Raw genomic sequence first — 17,968 nt, 5'->3', positions numbered from 1 at the left:
TGAGCTTTGGAAATGTCTTCGTTCCAGGTGGGTCCCCATCAAGGTCATTCTTTCCTGGCGTGGCACAATTCATTGTTGATGGACTGTTCGAGGGGTTTTGTTGAATATGTAGTGAGAGATGATGCAGGAAGAGAGATCTGTATTGGGGAACCTATGAAGGGACAGGATATTTTCACCCCTGCAAATCTAGCAAAACAAACTAGCAATGATTCAATTCAATTTAGGGGTTTATGGGTAGCTTAGAATAGCTTCAAAATTGCTACTTTCAATAGCTTTAGGGGTCTTCGGCGTGCTATATTTCAACTATAGCCGGTTCTCAGGGAGATTCGGGCTCATGACTGTCCGAACAAGTGGTATTGCGTAATATGGGGTCCAATCAATAGTATTCAGGTCTCTCTCATTTTACGATCGGCTCGCCTAGTAATCTATGTGCGGCCTTGATTGTATAAAGCAGATTACAGCACTCGGGGGATTATCCTTCCTCCGGTCATCCCGGGATGACAGCCCTTCATACAGCAACATAACCTCCTTCAGCACCTGCAGCACCCCCTTAACGAGGATGACAATCTCCTCCAAAACTGTCGACACGATCTCATAGGTACGCTTTAGGAATTTCGGCGTATTCTCCGTAGAGACAGGGCGGACTGTGGATAGCACAACAGGTATCGCGAGGGGTCTCACGGGCGCCAGACCGAGGGACAGGCCGAGAGACAGAGCGGTATTGGGCATCCTAGGCATCTCCTACAGAGTAGTCGGTCAGTACAGCGCTTCATGGGACGCAACACAGAGGGATCCACTTATCATCGCGAAGCAGGCATGCAGCACGCGGTAAGCAGCAAGTGGAAGGATAGAATACAATGATGGACATACGTATTTGTATCGTCATGGACCCACACCCCTTGACTATATAATATACTGCCTGTCAAAACTCTCTATGAATTCATACTATAAAATCTAGTATGGGATAAATCATCCCTAACTCTCAATAATGGCTTCCACTCTGTGTGGCATATTCTTGAAGAGATGCTTCAAGTGCGAAATCTCTAGATTCTTTTCATTCCTACTGCGCAGGACGAGCTAGGATCTCATCTGTAGTGTCATTGTTCCACATCAGGTATACTTCGCGTTTTAGATAGGCGGTATGAATAAATAGGGGCGATCAGCTCGGTGGGTCCAGAGGCGATACCCAAATACTTATGTCCACTCACCGACACGCGCAACCTGGAGGGTTCCCTTGAGTTCCTCTGAATGACATGCAAACCGAAACCCAGAGATATGGCCTAAAAGGCTGGAGTTAGCAACCCCGGTTTGGAAAGAATAAGATAGGATGAGCACACATTTGACCAGAGGGTACGTCGTAGATTATCTTAGATGGGATGGGCATCAGCGGAATGAACCTGATGTTCTGCTTGCCCTGCTGAAAGCTAGCTAGCTTAGGGACGACCTCGCATCCGCGAATGAAGAACGATTTCAAGGGGACTAGTGCTCGGATTTCTAGCTCGATGGCCTAGCTAGCCCGGAGGTTTGAACGCAGCAGGATAGGCGCCAGCTGCCAAATCCCCATTTCTAGTAAATATAAGCAATTGCCTGAATGCCTACTTTGGGCCTTTATATTCTTAATCAAAACCAGCAGAAGAATTGGAATGTTTTAAGTGAATGTGATCTTAGAAGGCCACTACAGAGACTACTTAAGAGACTTCTAAAGAGACTGCTAAAGAGACTGCTAAAGAGACTGCTAAAGAGACTGCTAAAGAGACTGCTAAAGAGACTGCTAAAGAGACTGCTAAAGAGACTGCTAAAAGGATCACCCAAAAGATCATTCAGAAAATTATAAGTCGCTTATACTTCTGACTATTTTTGATATAGTATCTCCATATTTTTGGGTGGTTTGTAGATCTAAAAGTGAACAATATATATATAGACGCGTAATCTCCCCAATATTTTCCCACAAATAGAATCAGCAGCAACTCCATTTATTTGATTAATGGAATTTCGAATTTGAAGATGAACACACCAAGAGGATGCTATGGAGATAAGCTCATCAAGCTGTCTCGGCACGCCATCAAGAGTTTAAGCATTTTCCACCGGTCGACACCGAAGTCGCCCCGAAGATATGCCTTTGAACTTGGCGTTAATAAATTTTGGCAAACATAGGTTTATTGCAGCGAAATTAGTAGAATAATAAGACCATTCATAATTGCTGGCATCCTGGGGGACACTCCGAACAATATGCGAAGCAATATAGTTCATGTAGTTGGGGTCAGATTTGGTATCTACTTTCGCTAGTGAGTGTGAGCAGGTGCTTGTAGCTTAACCAGTCATACCAGTTAAGTTAGTATGAAACCTGAGTTCAGACTAACTTGAAAGCTTTGGCATATTTCTATGTCTGAGATAACATGTTGCCATTCTGAGTGGATCTATCGTGACCCTTGCATACTGCCACCAGAAACAAAAGGACCAGCTGGGAACCGATATTAAGAACTCAGCTTCCGGTGTCCTTCCGTCTTTCATACCACCAGATTTCTTTTCCGCACCGTAGCTCAAAATATTTCAGCTATGGCGAGCGCCAAAGACCCTACCAAAGACCCCAATATATTGGAGGCGCCGACACCCGATCTCGAATCCGAACACACTAATCTTGACCCAGGAGAATATCTGTATAAAGCCGACAGAGCAGAGCTCACAGAGCTCACCCCGGTCGAAGCATTCAAATGGAATGTGGAAGGAGACCAGTCGCCTTGTAAGTTAAACTCTATATCCTAACAGCCGATGTTAATACTTCTTAGTTCCGGAGGTTGCCTCTTGTGTGTCCAACAAAGATGATCCTACCATCGCCTGCAATAGTAAGTGATTAGACTCTCAACTAATTGACTTGATTAACTCTTCATAACAGCTGTTCGGGCCTGGATATTGATGACAATCTTTGTCATACTATTTTCTGGTGTTAATCAATTTTTCGGCCTGCGATATGTATGTTTTACTTTAAGTCAATTGATATTTACTAACCCCTATTAGCCTTCCCTAACAATTCGCTATGTCGTCGCCCAAATTCTGGTTTTCCCAATTGGACGAGCATGGGAAAAGCTTCCAAGATGGAGGGTTCCCCTAGGAAAACTTCCATTCGACGTCAACCCTGGAAGATTTACCATCAAGGAGCACGCCTTTATTGTTATTGTGAGTAAAAGCATATATTCATTGGCGTAAGTTACGAATTTTATCTAACTTGAATAGTGCGTAAATATCAGCGCTACCACTGCTTATGCACAAGGTGCCTTGGTGGCGATCGTCAGCCCTGTATATTGGAACCGCGACCTCGGAGCCGGCTTCTCATTCCTATATCTTTTGACAACCCAGATGATTGGGTAAGTGATCCCGATTTTTCTACATTGTCTACCCACTGATCTTTCCTAGATTTGGTCTGACAGGTCTTGCCCGCCGTTGGATTGTCTACCCAGCTGCCTTGGTCTGGCCTACTTCACTATCATCCACTGTGCTTTTCCGGGCACTGCACGAGCCTGAGAGTCGTACTCCGGCAAATGGTTGGACTATTAGTCGATACCGATTCTTCGCATATATTACGGCATTTGCATTTGTCCTATTCTGGTTCCCAGACTATATCTGGACAAGCTTGGGCACTTTCGCTTTCGTGACGTGGATTGCGCCTGAGAATCAGAAGGTCAACGCGATATTCGGAGTACGTTAAAAGGAACATGATTAATTTCTATATCAAACTGACCAGATTTGTCTAGATGAATTCCGGCTTAGGTCTGATACCTATTAGCATTGACTGGACGCAAATCAACTATGCTGGTTTCCCCCTCATGACCCCGTTCTATATCACATGCAATGCTTTTGCTGTGGTCGTGTTCTTTTACCTTTTCTTGTCCCCCATTCTATACTACTCTAATGTGTGGTATAGCGCATAGTAAGCTTCCAGCCCGAATGAGGAGATTCAAATATACTGATAATTTAGCCTTCCTCTCCTGTCCTCGGGCACCTTCGACAATACGGGAAAATCATACAACGTAACTCGTGTGCTCGACGCGACCTTAGATTTCAGCGAGAGAAATTACAAGGAATATTCTCCCATGTATATCTCAATGTCTTATTCTCTGACCTATGGACTGTCTTTCGCTGCTGTTACCGCAATCGTGGTGCACACTTACCTTTACAACGGCGCTGAAATCTGGGCCCGGCTCAAGAACGCACAACATGGAGGCGAGGATGTTCATCGTCGATTGATGCGCCAATACAAAGAGGTCCCAGAATGGTGGTACGGAGTCATCACAGTGGTGGTGTTGGGACTTGGGATCTTGACGACCAGATACTGGGACACGGAGCTCCCAGTCTGGGGCTTTATCGTGATTTGCTTCGGATTGGCGGCGCTACTAATTGTCCCTGAGGGTATTCTGCAAGGAACGACAAACCAGCGCGTGTTTCTGAACATAATTATGGAGATGATTGCCGGATACGCCTGGCCCGGAAAGGCCATCGCTAATCTGATGGTGAAATGCTATGGCTATAATGCTGTGAAACATGGCATGGATTTTGCTCAGGATTTGAAGCTCGGACAATATATGGTATGCTCTTTTTGCTTTTTGGTAGCGAAGATTACTGATTATTTAGAAAATTCCTCCGCGTGTTCTGTTTTTCGGTCAGATTTATGCTAGTCTTCTAGCTACAGCAACTCAAACTGGAGGTATGATGCTGTGTCAAATACATATCACCATTTCGAGCTAACGGGAATAGTCTTACGATGGATGATGGGACACATTTCTGACCTTTGTAAACCAACTAACAAACAACGTTTCACATGCAATGATGCCAAAGTGATGTACAACGCTTCCTTGATTTGGGGCACTATCGGTCCGCAGCGGATGTTCCAGTCTGGGCAAGTGTACAATGGCCTTATGTACTTTTTCCTTATTGGGGTGAGTCTTCAATCACTTGGTTTGATTTTGCTATGCTGACAGTCCAGCCCGTTGTTACTGTCCTTGTCTACCTTATTTACCGCCGCTACCCCAATAGCTGGGTTCGCTATATCAACGTTCCGATTTTCTTTAATGCGGCTGGTAATATTCCTCCAGCAAATACCAGTATGTCTCTCAAAACCTTCGTGTGGTTATGTGAATCTGACCAAGTAGCCCAATACTCCCTCTGGTTCATCGTCGGCTTTTTGTTCAACTACCTGATCCGCAAGCGTGCGTTTGACTGGTGGAAGCGTTATAACTGTGAGATCTTGCTTTCCAAAGATTCCCCGAGAAAATGTCACTAATTCATGACACACATAGATTTGCTCCAAGCAGCGATGGATACTGGCACTGCTATCGCGACGATCATCATTTTCTTCGCGCTGGGCTACCACGCTATCACCTTCAACTGGTGGGGAAACACAGTGGGATCTAATACGGCCGATGCCCGTTCCGTCCCTTGGTTGACTGTTCCCAAAGGAAGCTTTTTCGGAAAAGGGCCTGGCGAGTTTTGATTCGAAGCTTGGGTACAATTCAATACTTAAGCTACCTTTGGTGACAGCAGATTCTGCTATACCCCTAAGAACTGGAAACTTGGAAGCGGCAAGCATCTGTGATGTGATTAATAATAGCTCTATATTCTCCAAGGTTAGGCTGACAACAGCGCAGTAATTTCAAACTTATTACGCTACGTTAGAGGTGCACCAGCCCATGATAAAAATCCGATGCGATGATAGGTACTATAAAAAGAAAAGATGTAAAATTCGTATTTCAGGAATTCAGTTTAGTACAACGAACTATGACCACGTACAACAACAAGCTCCCTTCTTGTGATAGAAGGAAAGCCGTTCATATATAGTAGTATTACTTCCACCAAATGGGAACATCTTGTGGAGGCAAATCAAATCCAATATAACACTCCAAAGACGATAATCACCAACTTCAGCGGGAATTGGATCCTTGTAACATCACCATTTACGCCCGCGGATCCCAATCCGCATCAATTTCGGCCAAGAGTTTATCTCCCTCGCGCCCTAGGACATCTGCGATACTGGCCAGTTTGAAAGAAGCCAATTCGGCAGTACCTCCTTCAGCCAACTGGTTAGAATCGTCATGCACGACCAACAGACCGTGGGGGAAGTCGGCGTTCAGAGCAGTTCCAACAGCGGTAACACCATCAGTGTTGCTAACCGCATCAACGCTTCCATCCTTCGAAGTTTGAATGGTGAAAGTGGTGACATGCTCATGGGGAGCAGCGCGGCGGTAGACAGAGTATGCACTGACACCCTGGCAGGAGACGATAACGAATCCTTCGTCTTTGGTTTTTCCTGGAATAAGTGTGACTCCCTCAACATCAGCATACAGGGTACCGTCACCGGCACGTGCAACCAGAGTTCCCTTGGATGATCCATCGGGCTCGGCATCGTATCGCCACAGACCGTAGGGCTCCTCGCCGAGGAAAATGAAGGCGTTGTCCTCATCAGCGACGCAGCCTTCGGGTTGACCACCAGTACCACCGGTGAATTCACGGACGAGAGTGGTGGCAAGTTTGCCGTCGGTGGCAGTCAGTTCATATTGAAGATACTGGCCGGACTTTTCATTGACGAAGAGATACTGCTTGCCACTGACGGGCGAGCGGTAGGAGCAGGAGCCGTAGACGGAGAAGTCGGTTTTCACGGGCTGGGAGCCACCGGAAATGGATTTCAAGGTTCCATTAGAAACAATTTCGAAGAGACTTGAAAATAATGTTAGTCCAAAAAGAACGAAATAAGGAAATAGAAAAGAAAGGATTCTAACATACCACAGCGAATCGTCCTCCCGGCATGCCGCATAGGCGAGGTCAACTTTGCGATCACCGATGGGGAAGCCGTAAATAACATCGACGTTGTTGGGCTCTCCAGCAGCAACAGTTTGAAGCAATTTTCCTTCGAGATCGAAAACGGCAAATCCAGCACCCACTTCCGATTTGGTTGTAGTGATGATTTTAGACTTGTCGGCACCCTTGGGGGAGATCCAGATGGCAGGATCATCACCGTCACCGCCGTTGGCATCGGTCTCATATTTGGGCTCAACCCCAATCCAGGCGCACTCAGGACCGGCCCAGAAATCCTCACATTTGCATACATTGGGTCCAACGCACTTGCCATGGTTTGAGCAGTCGTTCTTGCATGTGTAATCATCACAATCGTCGTCTTCAAATCCGGCAAAACAAGCGAGAGAGCCATCTGACTTCTTGAAGCCATTCTTCTTGGGGCCCTGTAGGGAAGACTTGATGTTGCGTGGGGAGTATGTAGTGTTAGGCTCGAGTCCGAGCTCACTGAAAACAGGCTCCAAGGAGCTAATGCCATAGCCCTTGCCAGCATCAGTTTCAAGAGAGTAGCCCAGAAGTCCATCGGGGTACTTGGTAGAGGAACTCTGGTAAAGAGACATGCCAGTGACCTCGATATCTTTGGCGCCGGTAAGGGTCAGGCTACCCTTGAGTTCCAGCTTGGGTGAGAAAACATCGACAACGTCTTTCTTGGCCACAAACAAGTAGTCGGACTCAGGACCAGCGTAGACAGATAGTCCTGTCACATCATCATCAACGTCTCCAAGGACCGTAACCTTGGGGGCGGTTGTGGATTCTTTGGCCTGGAAAGTGTAGATGGTCTTGTCTTCTCCTGCCAGGTAGACAGTACCGCTAGTGGGAGAAACAGCACAAGCATCTGACACGGGGACCTCGAATGTTTGCACCTAAATAACGTTTAGTTTCACATCATTGCAGGAGTTCAGTTTTTGAAGATACTGACCTCAAGGATCTCAATGTCATCATCGTCCTCACGGACAAGGAATTGAATTCCCTCCTTCTTGCCAAACAGGAAGAAGTAGTGTCCGCCACTGCTGGGGCTGCGCCATGTACACAAAGAAGACCAGTCTCCGAGGGCTTTCTTTTGGGCCGAGGTAATCTCTTTGGTGCCATCGATGTCAAAGACACGAATGAGTGAATCAGGGGCACCAATGGACAGAATGATATCCTTGTCCCCAACATCATACATAACACCAGTAACCTTGGTACGACCAGGGGTGCGGCTGGCGACTTCTTTCATATCAGTCAGGCTAAAAGATCGGATGCCACCAGTAGCAGCACCTCCATCGTTGCCCACAAGCAGGGACTTCTGGAATGAAGAACCATAGTAGATGGCCGACAGATCAGAATCAACTTCAGGCGATTGTGCTGCAATGGGAAGGTTTGCGCTAGCAGCGGATGCGATATCAATTCCACTGAGGCAAAAGACAATGCCCACGAGAAGGGAGCGCGGTAACAACATCTTGAAGGTATGAAGATAGATTCGAAATCCAGAACTAGACTCAAGCTAGCTATTTAATACTTCAGTATCTGGACAATACTCAGTTGTCAACGGCTATTGCATTTCCGAGAATCGGTCTAGAAGAGTCTTGGCAACTTGGCTTGGCAACTTGGCATGCTTAACTCGTGTTTACCCCCACCGATGCCATTGGTTCTTTACTTTGACAGGCACATGTGAACTTGGCGATGGAATATTCCAGGTACAGGCCCCACGTGGTTTAAAATTGTTATATGCAGGTACTCGTGTACATGTGAACTCTACAGTATGTCGTGCAAGCGCTTGAAAAATATTAATATATATCAACAGCATAAAAAGGGTTGATTATATACGGAGTAATAGCCGCTTACCCTCATATTATCCCCGGAAATCCTGCAGGAGTAGATGACTGGTCGCATAATATTACTTCCAACGCACGGCTTAATTCCCTGAGGGGAATTGGACACGGCTTGAGCCGAGAATATTCCTCATGCAGTGATGTTTCATTAATATCCGCATCCCTGTACTTTGCAGAAACGCCACATTAAGTGCATGTGAGCATGACATGAGAAGTAACTGCGGAGTACTCTTATGTTGTATCCCTTAACAGGCCCGTGCGGCAAGTTCTTCGGCCCCCGGGGATCGTCGATCGACTGATTTCCGAAACTTCCATACTAGAAATCTCCAATTAATAAATTAAACCTAGCATCTATAGCTCAATCGAGTATTTCCATACCCCTGCATCTGACATAATTGCATTGTTCGGCTAATGAGGGCGTATACTGATTATGTTGTGGAAGCGAACACGAGACAAGCCCAAAAGGCCAAGGCAGTCCGTTGTCCTCTTGCGGTAAGCGTTTCGCGGGCTGGTCTGACTTATCAGATGCCGAATAACCTTCGTTTATGGAGGCGATCGACGGGGCGCGGAAATTAACAAAAAAAGCAAGTCTACATGTGTCGAAACTCAAGGGCCCACTGGAGTATATGCTTGACACGGGGTGGCATGTCGGAATATTATCGGTGAGATGGAATTCCACACAAATAACTGCATGTAATGAGAATTCAGTCTGTTGAAGTATTTGTTGTGATGTAATATCAGAGCATATCTGGAAATGCCATAGATTATTGTGCTGCCATGGTTCTACCATAAGTATGTCCTTAGGTAGCAGTAGATCTCCAGTGTTGTCCTCGGTGCCCAGGTGTTAAGGCTAGTAAGATCGATTTGGCACCCCGTGATCTGGACAGGCATAGTTATGACGGAGACCGGATGCATCCATGGTTCCAATATTGTGCTAACTCTCCTCACCTCATCCAAACTACTCTCTTGTCTGGGATCCATCTTCATCACTTTACTTTTCTTCTCTTCACTTTGATAATCAAATCAACATGACGCTCCCCGTGGAATATCTCACCGACCTTGAAGGGACCGAGATCGCGTTTGACGCCGTTCCCGAATCGCCGTTTTGCTTCCCTGCCAAGACTTGGGTACTTGTTAAGAAGCTAGATGAATATGCAGATCCCTTAACCCAGAAGGAAGTCACTGATGGTATTGGCATCTCCGACACTTCAGCAAAGTTCCTGTGTCGTCCCGCCGGGCCTGATAACGCAGACGAGTACGCCTTTATGCGCATCCATCAACAGGTACCCATTGTCGGTACCGAGATTAAGAAAGCCAGCATCCGGGCTCACCAGGCCGTTAAGGAGCCAGAAAACCGAGAGCTAGTTGCCTTGAAGTCGTTCTTCATCCTCGGATGCGAGGTTGTCCCTAAGCTACTCGGTTTTCACCAGGGTAAGCAGGACGAAGACGAAGGAGTTCCCGGGGGTTTTGTTACCTATATTGTGTGGGAGAAAGTCCCTGGAGAGTCCTTCGACCCGGTCAAGTTCTGGCTTTGGCCCTTCAGCGAGCGAAAGGCATTCCGGGATAAGTTTCGTGAAGTGTTCGGGTATAACTGCAACTTACAAACCCGTATTCAATCAACTTATAGCTAACACAAAATAGGAGGTTTTTAAACTTCGGGTTCATGCCCCTGATGCCTATTCCATCTAAGATAATCTACGACGAACCCTCTGGTCAAATGTGGGCTTATCCTACCTTATTCTTTTAAGAACTCGGATTACTAACCCCAGGTTGATAGGCATATCTCTGGGTTTCGGTTTGCATATCGTTTAGAGGAACCCGAAAAGTGGGATGAGGCCTTCTTCTTTCGATTTGAACTTGCCCTGATATCACGCGAGCCCGACGCTAATTTAATGGGCATATCAAGAAACGAAGCAAGCTGGGTCGAAGATGACAACGGCTGCATATGGTAGTAATATTGAGTATGAAACCCAAATAAGCCCCATGGATGTAGACCTCCGCAAAGCCCATAAAGCCAAAGCCCAACCCAACCAAACCCACTAATTGGTTGGGCTTTGGGCCCTATCCTTGGGCCCGCTGGTGGGCCATGGGCCCGGGAGGAAAGCCCGATGAGCTTTCAAGGGGGGTCCATTAGGCCCAATAAGCACCAAATAATGCAAATATATAAACTTGAACCCCTTCTTTAGTTTTTCTTTTGAATTACGCTTTGTTTTAACCCCGTTTCTGGGCCTTATCCCTAAGGTAATGTTCTATTTATTTAAATGATTTAGAGCTTATTGTTAGTTACTTCTTAATATCACGTTCACAAACGCGAAAAAGTGCGTTTATAAAGAAAATTCAAAATTTACAAAGGTCACTAGAAAGTAGTACTACTGTCCAAAGCCAAAATATATAGTTATCTAGTATCAACATATTAATATTAATACTTTCTACAATATCTCGACTTCTTCTAACTAGATTTCATTTGAAATCAAAATATATACCTATATAGTTACTATGATTTAGTATTCTAAATTAAAACCTTATATATTAATAGAAAAGGTAGTAATGTAGCAATTACAGAGGCTAATTTATTAAATACCGGTAGGCTTTAATAGGCCTACGGGCGCCCATGACGCCCATGGCCTGTGGGCCCAAAGACCCGCCTCCAGGTCGGCCTTGGAATTGGCTACGCCCCATGCCTAAGGATTGTCGAAAGTGACATGGGCTTTGTCATTACTGTGCGTAAATATAAAAACACGTGAGCTAGAAATATTTGTATAAAATTTCTACACCTATGAGAACATACATGTGCCTGCAGCTGTGTGAAGTATTCTGATCTCTTTCAATCGTTCCCCATTCCAACCACAGTACGTGAGAACACTAGGCTGCCTCCTATACCGGACCCCTTTAGGTACACCGTGATGCATTCTGATCACTAAATAAAGAATCACTGCTCTTTTAGAGCCGCTTCCATGAAATCCTCAGTATCCTGTAGGAACTCTGTTGGGCGTTCAAGGGCTGCAAAATGTCCACCCTGTCTGAATTTAGTACAGTCTCCTTGTCAGGGGAAACCGAATGTCACTTACATGCTCATGTTGCCTGTAGAAAGCCAGCCGTCCTTTCTTCTCCACTACCTTCTTAGGTCCCGGCGCTAGTTCATACATGAACCATAATATCCAAAGGGCTTGTCGATAAATGGCAAGCAAAAGGGCGGGCTAACGAGAAAGGTGCCACGATAAGTATAGTTGCAGCGCGCGAAGCAGTCCGTGAACCAATAGAGGGAGACGTCAGTCAAAACGTCGTCAATGCTCACGTTTTCTTCTGGCCACTCTAGAAACTTTTCTCCAATCCTTCCAACTATTAGCCCAATCAACAAGAGAGCCGAAGAGATGGTAAACTTACCAAGCCAACAGAGCTAGGGGATTAGACGAGATTACCGCTCCGATAGTAGCAGGCCGTGTACTATTCATGATAGCAGCACCGATTGAGGGTGGTTTGAATCGCTCGTTTCCTCGCTGAATAGCTTGCTTCTCGAACTCGGTGAGATCCGGATCGTTGTCGTCAACTTGATCTAAACTAGGCAACAAATTGACTGGTCATGTTAATGTCTAAGTCAAGTGACTGCACGGATAGATACTCACGATGCACTCCAATAACGGAATCATACGTTGTTGCCAGAAGCGAAGCTATGAGACATCCGACGTCTCCGCCTTGAACAACATACCGATCAAAGCCGAGCTTTTTGATGGCGGTGTCAATCACTCGTGCGGCATCTTCACCCACCCACGCTTTGTCCCGAGGCGGCCCTGAGCTTAGAGTATAGCCTGGCAAAGAGGGTACAATAATATGGAATGGCAGCTCGCTAGTTTCATATTTCTTCCGAATGATATCGAGTGTTGGGAGAAATTCGAGGAAGCTTCCCGGCCAGCCGTGAAGAAGAACAATTGGAGTTGCATTCTCTTTCTTGGAGAAGAGGCCAACAAAGTGAAGTTCGACGTCGCCTTTCTCGTCCTCGACAGAGATCTTGTAGTTAGGTAACGAGTTGATGCGCCTCTCCTGGGCACGGCAATCAAAAGTGTTCAGCCAATACTCCTTCGTGGAGACCAGCCATTCATACGGGACACCGTAGCTACCATCTTGATGCTGGTTTTCTCACGTCAGAGGTCCAACGCGTGAGAGGCGGAGGAGTTCTTAGAACTGCTTGTATTCGTCATCATCGATGCGAAGAGTGAAAGGAGTCGCATTATCAGGCAGGGAGAAAGGCATCCTGGCAGACGGATAAAGCTACACACTTAAAAGCAAAGAATCAAGATAAAGGCAAGCAGACAGGAAGGAACATAGAACAACCACTCTTTGTAACTCTTTATCCGTACTTTATGTGTCCATTATATACAAATTTTCTGAACAGAATATGTCTCTTATTTACCTCTCAGCACTATTTCGCGCTTGCTACCTTAGTGGGTATGTCTCACAATTGCAGATGGAAGGTGAGTCACTCACTTTTATGCCTCACCCAAAAATTCGCATGGTTCATTATGCGTATTTTTTGCGTCATGAAGCCCGTACGATATTCCTACGAGCCGGGGTCTAGATAAAGCTTAACATGTTCAACCCCTACTTAGGTAGCTCGCTAAGGGTCAGGTTTCTTGGCCGGGACTTAGGCCGAAAGTAAGGCTTTGCGGAAGACTACTCTTATAGTAGGCGCTGGATATTTTCGAAACTCTAGGGTCACGGATTTTGATGATATATATTCTCTAGATAAAGCTACGTTCTAGAATTTTAACCTCTAGCCCAGGCAGTATTGAAATGATAATGGATATTAATAAGAGGTGGTCAACGGACTGCTAGACTTTCAAACTTTGAAGTTATGGGTGGAAACGCGGCTATTTCCTCATAAGCGCACATTTTCATACATCCCCGTATTCCACATGTAATTTGCAGTTCCACGACATTCATGACTCAGGTGTATTTTCACTTCGGGTAGGGTGGGTCTGTAACTCGCGCTAGTCTATTTTAAGACCCCGAATCTCCCCACTTCCATTCTCCACACTGACCCACTGCACGCACTATTTCCACTGGCAATCCAATCTATGTTACGGAATACTGTTACAGCTTTAGAATCTCATTCTAGTGCTTAGAGCCACAACGGCATTAGCACCTACCATATACCTCGTTAACGAACGATGAAGCCCTTGTCGATTCACTGTCTGTGGTAAGTATAAGACTCGAGTGCAAAGAGCAGATTGAGTATGGCTGTGCTAGACAGCAAGGAGAGAAATCCCTGGCAGAGATTTGGATCCTGAGTCGTATTGTGACTCATCTAAAAGGTTTTAGCATTAGCGTACCGGACCATCTACTATGTAGCTACCATTACGCATAAGGATATTTGAAATATCAATACGGAAAGTAAAATTAGTAAAACTGATGAACTGTGAAACCTCTGATGTAGAATATATGAAATAAGAGTAAATCTTACAGTACACGGATGATGTCAGACACAGGCAGGTGTAGGGGGCATCCTAGGTCATCGCACTCTTCGGAGTTTACATCTCACCTCCCTGGCCGCGACCTTGTCCCCCTCCTATTCCACGAATTCGAGGTCGAAACCCGTAAAGGGTAATAGTTTGGCACAGACCACGCTAGCAATATCGATTAGGAAGAATGTTAGACCCAAAGCTCTACCAAAAAGACTATGTCAATCTCAAAGGTTGACATGATCAACATGCCAAGTTACCAATTCATAAACCCACCTCCGTGTTCCGAGTACAGCGTACTTCCGGCATATTCCGGTATCTTGCTTGGCTAGTTTGAAACATAGCACTCTGTGTTTTGTAGCTACTATGTAGTGGACTACCTGAAATGTGTTGTAATGGTAATGGCGGTGACACCCGAACGAAGAATATGACCAGGTTTATTGTGGAGTTCTACCCTCGCCACAGAGTATACAGAGTAGTAAGGTACAGATACGCTAGCTCGAGGTTACGGATACGAGAAATGCACAAGGGGTTCGTGCGGGCCGTTGTAAACGTAGCATATAAATACCTGTGGTGCGGCCCTCTTTCTTTCCCATCCTTCATATCAAATGTTCACTTCCAGACACGAGGTAAGACAAGTTCCCCTTCAGCACTATGTTTCTATGATGTTATCTATTCCTTCACTCGCCGAAATGAAAACACCATTTTTGCTTAAGTTTGGTGTATCTTGTGATTATACTTGAGGTTTACTGAGATTGTTATTCACAAACTTTATTCGTGGAATATCTGGTTGACATTAGGCTAATTGACAAGTTCTACAGATAGACAACTAAGTTCAAATGTTCTCTTCTCAACACTAGGTAAGACAAGTTCCCCTTCAGCACCATGTTTCCATGATGTTATCTATTCCTTCACTCGCCGAAATGAAAACACCATTTTTGCTTAAGTTTGGTGTATCTTCTGATTATACTTGAGGTTTACTGAGATTGTTATCTGCCTACGCTATTCATAAAAACTCCGGTTGGCATTAAGCTAATTGTTAGATTCCGCAGATCGACTACAGGTACATTAAAGAAATCGAAAATATATATTTGCCGGCAGGCTTATAGCTATACGCAACCCTTCTACTGGTCATGCTACAGTTAGACAGACGGAGAGACGGTTTGAGACAGTAGAACAGAATGCATTTTAATAGGCATATAAAGCCCCATGTAACCAGTGTGCATTTCAAATATAATATATGCCTCAGGCTAGGGCTGCAAGTAGACTTAGATGTACCTGGGCACAGCAGTAGCAATGATATTAGTGTCGGGTCCACCTGGGATAAGCGAGGCCGTCATCGTGAGGATGATGAGCCAGAACATCAATCCAGTGGGTATTCTTCAGTTCCTTCAGTTCCCCCAACCGAACGCGTTTCAGACTTTGAAGGTGAGCGTGGAGAAGTTGGCATTTTCACGGGACCCACTGTGTCTTTGGGGTGGTGTTCATCACCTGGCCCTGGTACTGTGCTCATGTACCCATGGAATCTTAAGTTCCCCGACGGCCTTCAAATCAGGGCTGCCAGTGCTGGCGTTCATGATCATTGCGGAGTCAGGAACCAAGTGATACGCTACCCCGGCTGCTTTGAAATCGCCAAAGCTGATGTTGATCGACTAGGCCTCCAGGGCCGCTCCAACAACCTGCCCTACGGATTGTTGGAAGCGGCCCCGGAGGCCATTTTCATCGCCAACGAAGACCTTCTCCTCTTGTAGGTCTCTTTTAGAGAGCGTGTATGCCACAACCTTCTTCGACCATTTCTGGGCCGCAATTTTGAAAAGCACCTCATCAAAAAAGCCCTCCCATTCTCTCATGGGCCCAACAAACCTGACCTTTTGCAAGGCAGACGAGCGGGTTTGGTGTGGCCCCTGGAGGAGCTGCGGAAGAGCTGCGCTGACAGTATCTCTGGTAAAAATGAAAGAAAAACCAAAAAAAATGTGACTTGAAAGTGAGAGCATCTTGAAACCAAAGTAAACTTAACTTCACCCCAACCCCTCATAAGACACCGTGTTGAGATATTCAATAAGAATCCAGATGAACAGTTGTCTTAGTTTGACAATGCTAAAAACAGCCTCGGATACAAGGACCTGTCAGTTGAATACAGCTTTCATTGCGCCCCTTGCCTTCTCTAAGACCCTTTTAACAATACCGAGAGGGAGCAGAAGGGTTTACGAGGGATATTGGGGCCGGAAGGGCGAGGATTGTTCTTCAATGCTTCCATAATCCCAACTCGGCATTTGATGAGAGCATGCCCAATCCCTTTTGCCATGAGCAAAGCCTTTTTCGTGAACTTGCCGATCAAATAAATGGGGACAAGCGCGTAAGTGTAGAGACGGTTCGATGGCGCTGGGTTCTCCATAGTTGATGACATGCACTCGATATTAAGCTTCGAATGAGACACCTTCGAGGTCAGTTTGCGAGGGGGTACAAACAGGTTGGTGGGTGACCAAAACCAGTATTCCGCCATATGACCCAGTTGTAGTAATTCCGTTGCCAACTGCATGACTTCCCACTGCTGGTAGGAAACCGACATCAGGGACAGTCATTTTCCGCTCAGAAAAGTTGTCCTCCATCCAGTTACCATGCAGAGAATAATGTGTGTAGGTCATTCCGTCGCATGTCTGGATCATGGTAGACCCATGCATTTGAAGAATTGATTTACTCCCCTTGTCGACCTTCAAAATAACAGGGTCAATGAGACAGTGTGCACGGTTCATGATAGAGTTCACACGGAGCTCATCGCTTCTGTGTTGTACCTTCGGCCGAGCCCGTATGAAAGCGAGGGAGACCACTTTGGGGGGTTGAGGTTGGCAAATTTACCAGCTGACCGAACAAATTCCAGTGATGAATAGTGCCATCCTGGCCTCCAACATATGATCGGTATTGGTATTCCTTGTCACACTGTGCGGTACCCTATGAGGTTTAAGAATGGTCAGTCTCCAAAATCTAACAGAGGCTGGTGAGCCAGAAGAAGGGGTAAGTGCCAATGTGAAGGTTGTGGGTGGGCTGTTTGTGGTAAAAGTTTCATTGTTAATTCTGGTCTCATTAGTCTCAAAGGAGAGGGGATGCATAAAATGTTCACGTAAAAGCAGGAAGTGAGGTTAAATCAATACCAAGTTTGTCTCAATGTCTTCGGTATCAACAGCTTCACCGTCCACAGCTATATCCTCCTCGATATCGTCGCACAAGTCGAAAGACTCGGGGTCGGGGAGGTAAAGGTACTCATCGTCCTAGATAAGATACCACTGTTAGTATCTAATAAATAAACGGATAGAAGAGAAGATAAAGACCTTTTCGATGGCTGAAATAGGGACAGCGGAGCTTGTAGCATGGGACTCGGTCTCCATGGCTATGGTTTCCTCGATATCGTCGCACAAGTCAAAATAATCGGGGTCAGGGAGGTAAAAATACTCATCTTCCTAAATAGGACGCCACTGTTAGTAAAAGATGAAGTAATAGATAGAAGTGAAGATAAAGACCTGTGTGGGGGCTGGGATAGGGATAGGAGAGCTTGTAGCGTGGGACTCGACCTCCATTGCTATGCTCTGCTCAACATCCTCGAACCAGTCAAAATGCTCGCGGGCTAGGAGACGAGAATACTCATCCTCCTAAATAGGATGTCATTATTAGTATCGAATGAATAAACGGATAGGAGTGAGGAGTGAGGATAAATACCAGTTCGGTGGCTATGGTCGGGATGGTAGAGGTTTCAGAGAGGTCATTCATCTTCGGGGCGGCCTGTATGGTGTATCATCGTCAATATCTGACCCTTTGAAGTAACAGAGTGTAGCTGGGTCAACATACCATTATGCACTGTTCCATAAG

General features: G+C 45.8%; 5 protein-coding genes across 5 annotated transcripts; 2 read left to right on the top strand and 3 right to left on the bottom strand.

Moving 5' to 3' along the window:
* Positions 1-2,556: 2,556 nt before the first annotated feature.
* PGRI_014030 (Oligopeptide transporter OPT superfamily) lies at positions 2,557-5,485 on the top strand (the record flags this gene model as incomplete). The annotated part of the gene is made up of 13 exons (XM_040789116.1): positions 2,557-2,740; positions 2,787-2,843; positions 2,894-2,970; positions 3,016-3,174; positions 3,232-3,362; positions 3,412-3,694; positions 3,750-3,925; positions 3,974-4,580; positions 4,627-4,699; positions 4,750-4,931; positions 4,979-5,096; positions 5,145-5,231; positions 5,292-5,485. 13 exons carry the CDS (start codon positions 2,557-2,559, stop codon positions 5,483-5,485), a joined length of 2,328 nt encoding a protein of 775 aa, XP_040646069.1.
* Positions 5,486-5,945: 460 nt separating this feature from the next.
* PGRI_014020 (Phytase) lies at positions 5,946-8,278 on the bottom strand (the record flags this gene model as incomplete). The annotated part of the gene is made up of 3 exons (XM_040789115.1): positions 5,946-6,705; positions 6,772-7,703; positions 7,760-8,278. The coding sequence occupies 3 exons, from the start codon at positions 8,276-8,278 to the stop codon at positions 5,946-5,948; spliced, it is 2,211 nt and encodes a 736-aa protein (XP_040646068.1).
* A 1,401-nt stretch (positions 8,279-9,679) lies between these two features.
* Positions 9,680-10,603, top strand: PGRI_014010 (uncharacterized protein; the record flags this gene model as incomplete). The annotated part of the gene is made up of 3 exons (XM_040789114.1): positions 9,680-10,236; positions 10,293-10,370; positions 10,429-10,603. The coding sequence occupies 3 exons, from the start codon at positions 9,680-9,682 to the stop codon at positions 10,601-10,603; spliced, it is 810 nt and encodes a 269-aa protein (XP_040646067.1).
* Positions 10,604-11,580: 977 nt separating this feature from the next.
* Positions 11,581-12,769, bottom strand: PGRI_014000 (epoxide hydrolase family protein; the record flags this gene model as incomplete). Its single annotated transcript, XM_040789113.1, has 6 exons — positions 11,581-11,667; positions 11,720-11,763; positions 11,802-11,983; positions 12,036-12,225; positions 12,275-12,689; positions 12,767-12,769. 6 exons carry the CDS (start codon positions 12,767-12,769, stop codon positions 11,581-11,583), a joined length of 921 nt encoding a protein of 306 aa, XP_040646066.1.
* A 2,990-nt stretch (positions 12,770-15,759) lies between these two features.
* Positions 15,760-17,950, bottom strand: PGRI_013990 (uncharacterized protein; the record flags this gene model as incomplete). The annotated part of the gene is made up of 9 exons (XM_040789112.1): positions 15,760-16,048; positions 16,136-16,230; positions 16,293-16,658; positions 16,964-17,056; positions 17,257-17,373; positions 17,434-17,562; positions 17,623-17,751; positions 17,819-17,881; positions 17,948-17,950. The coding sequence occupies 9 exons, from the start codon at positions 17,948-17,950 to the stop codon at positions 15,760-15,762; spliced, it is 1,284 nt and encodes a 427-aa protein (XP_040646065.1).
* Positions 17,951-17,968: the final 18 nt, after the last annotated feature.

The sequence above is a fragment of the Penicillium griseofulvum genome (assembly GCF_001561935.1).
Source record: "Penicillium griseofulvum strain PG3 chromosome Unknown contig_80, whole genome shotgun sequence".
Lineage (NCBI taxonomy): Eukaryota > Fungi > Ascomycota > Eurotiomycetes > Eurotiales > Aspergillaceae > Penicillium > Penicillium griseofulvum.
Note: the sequence above shows the minus strand (reverse complement) of the source record. Positions and strands in the feature narration are given on the sequence as shown.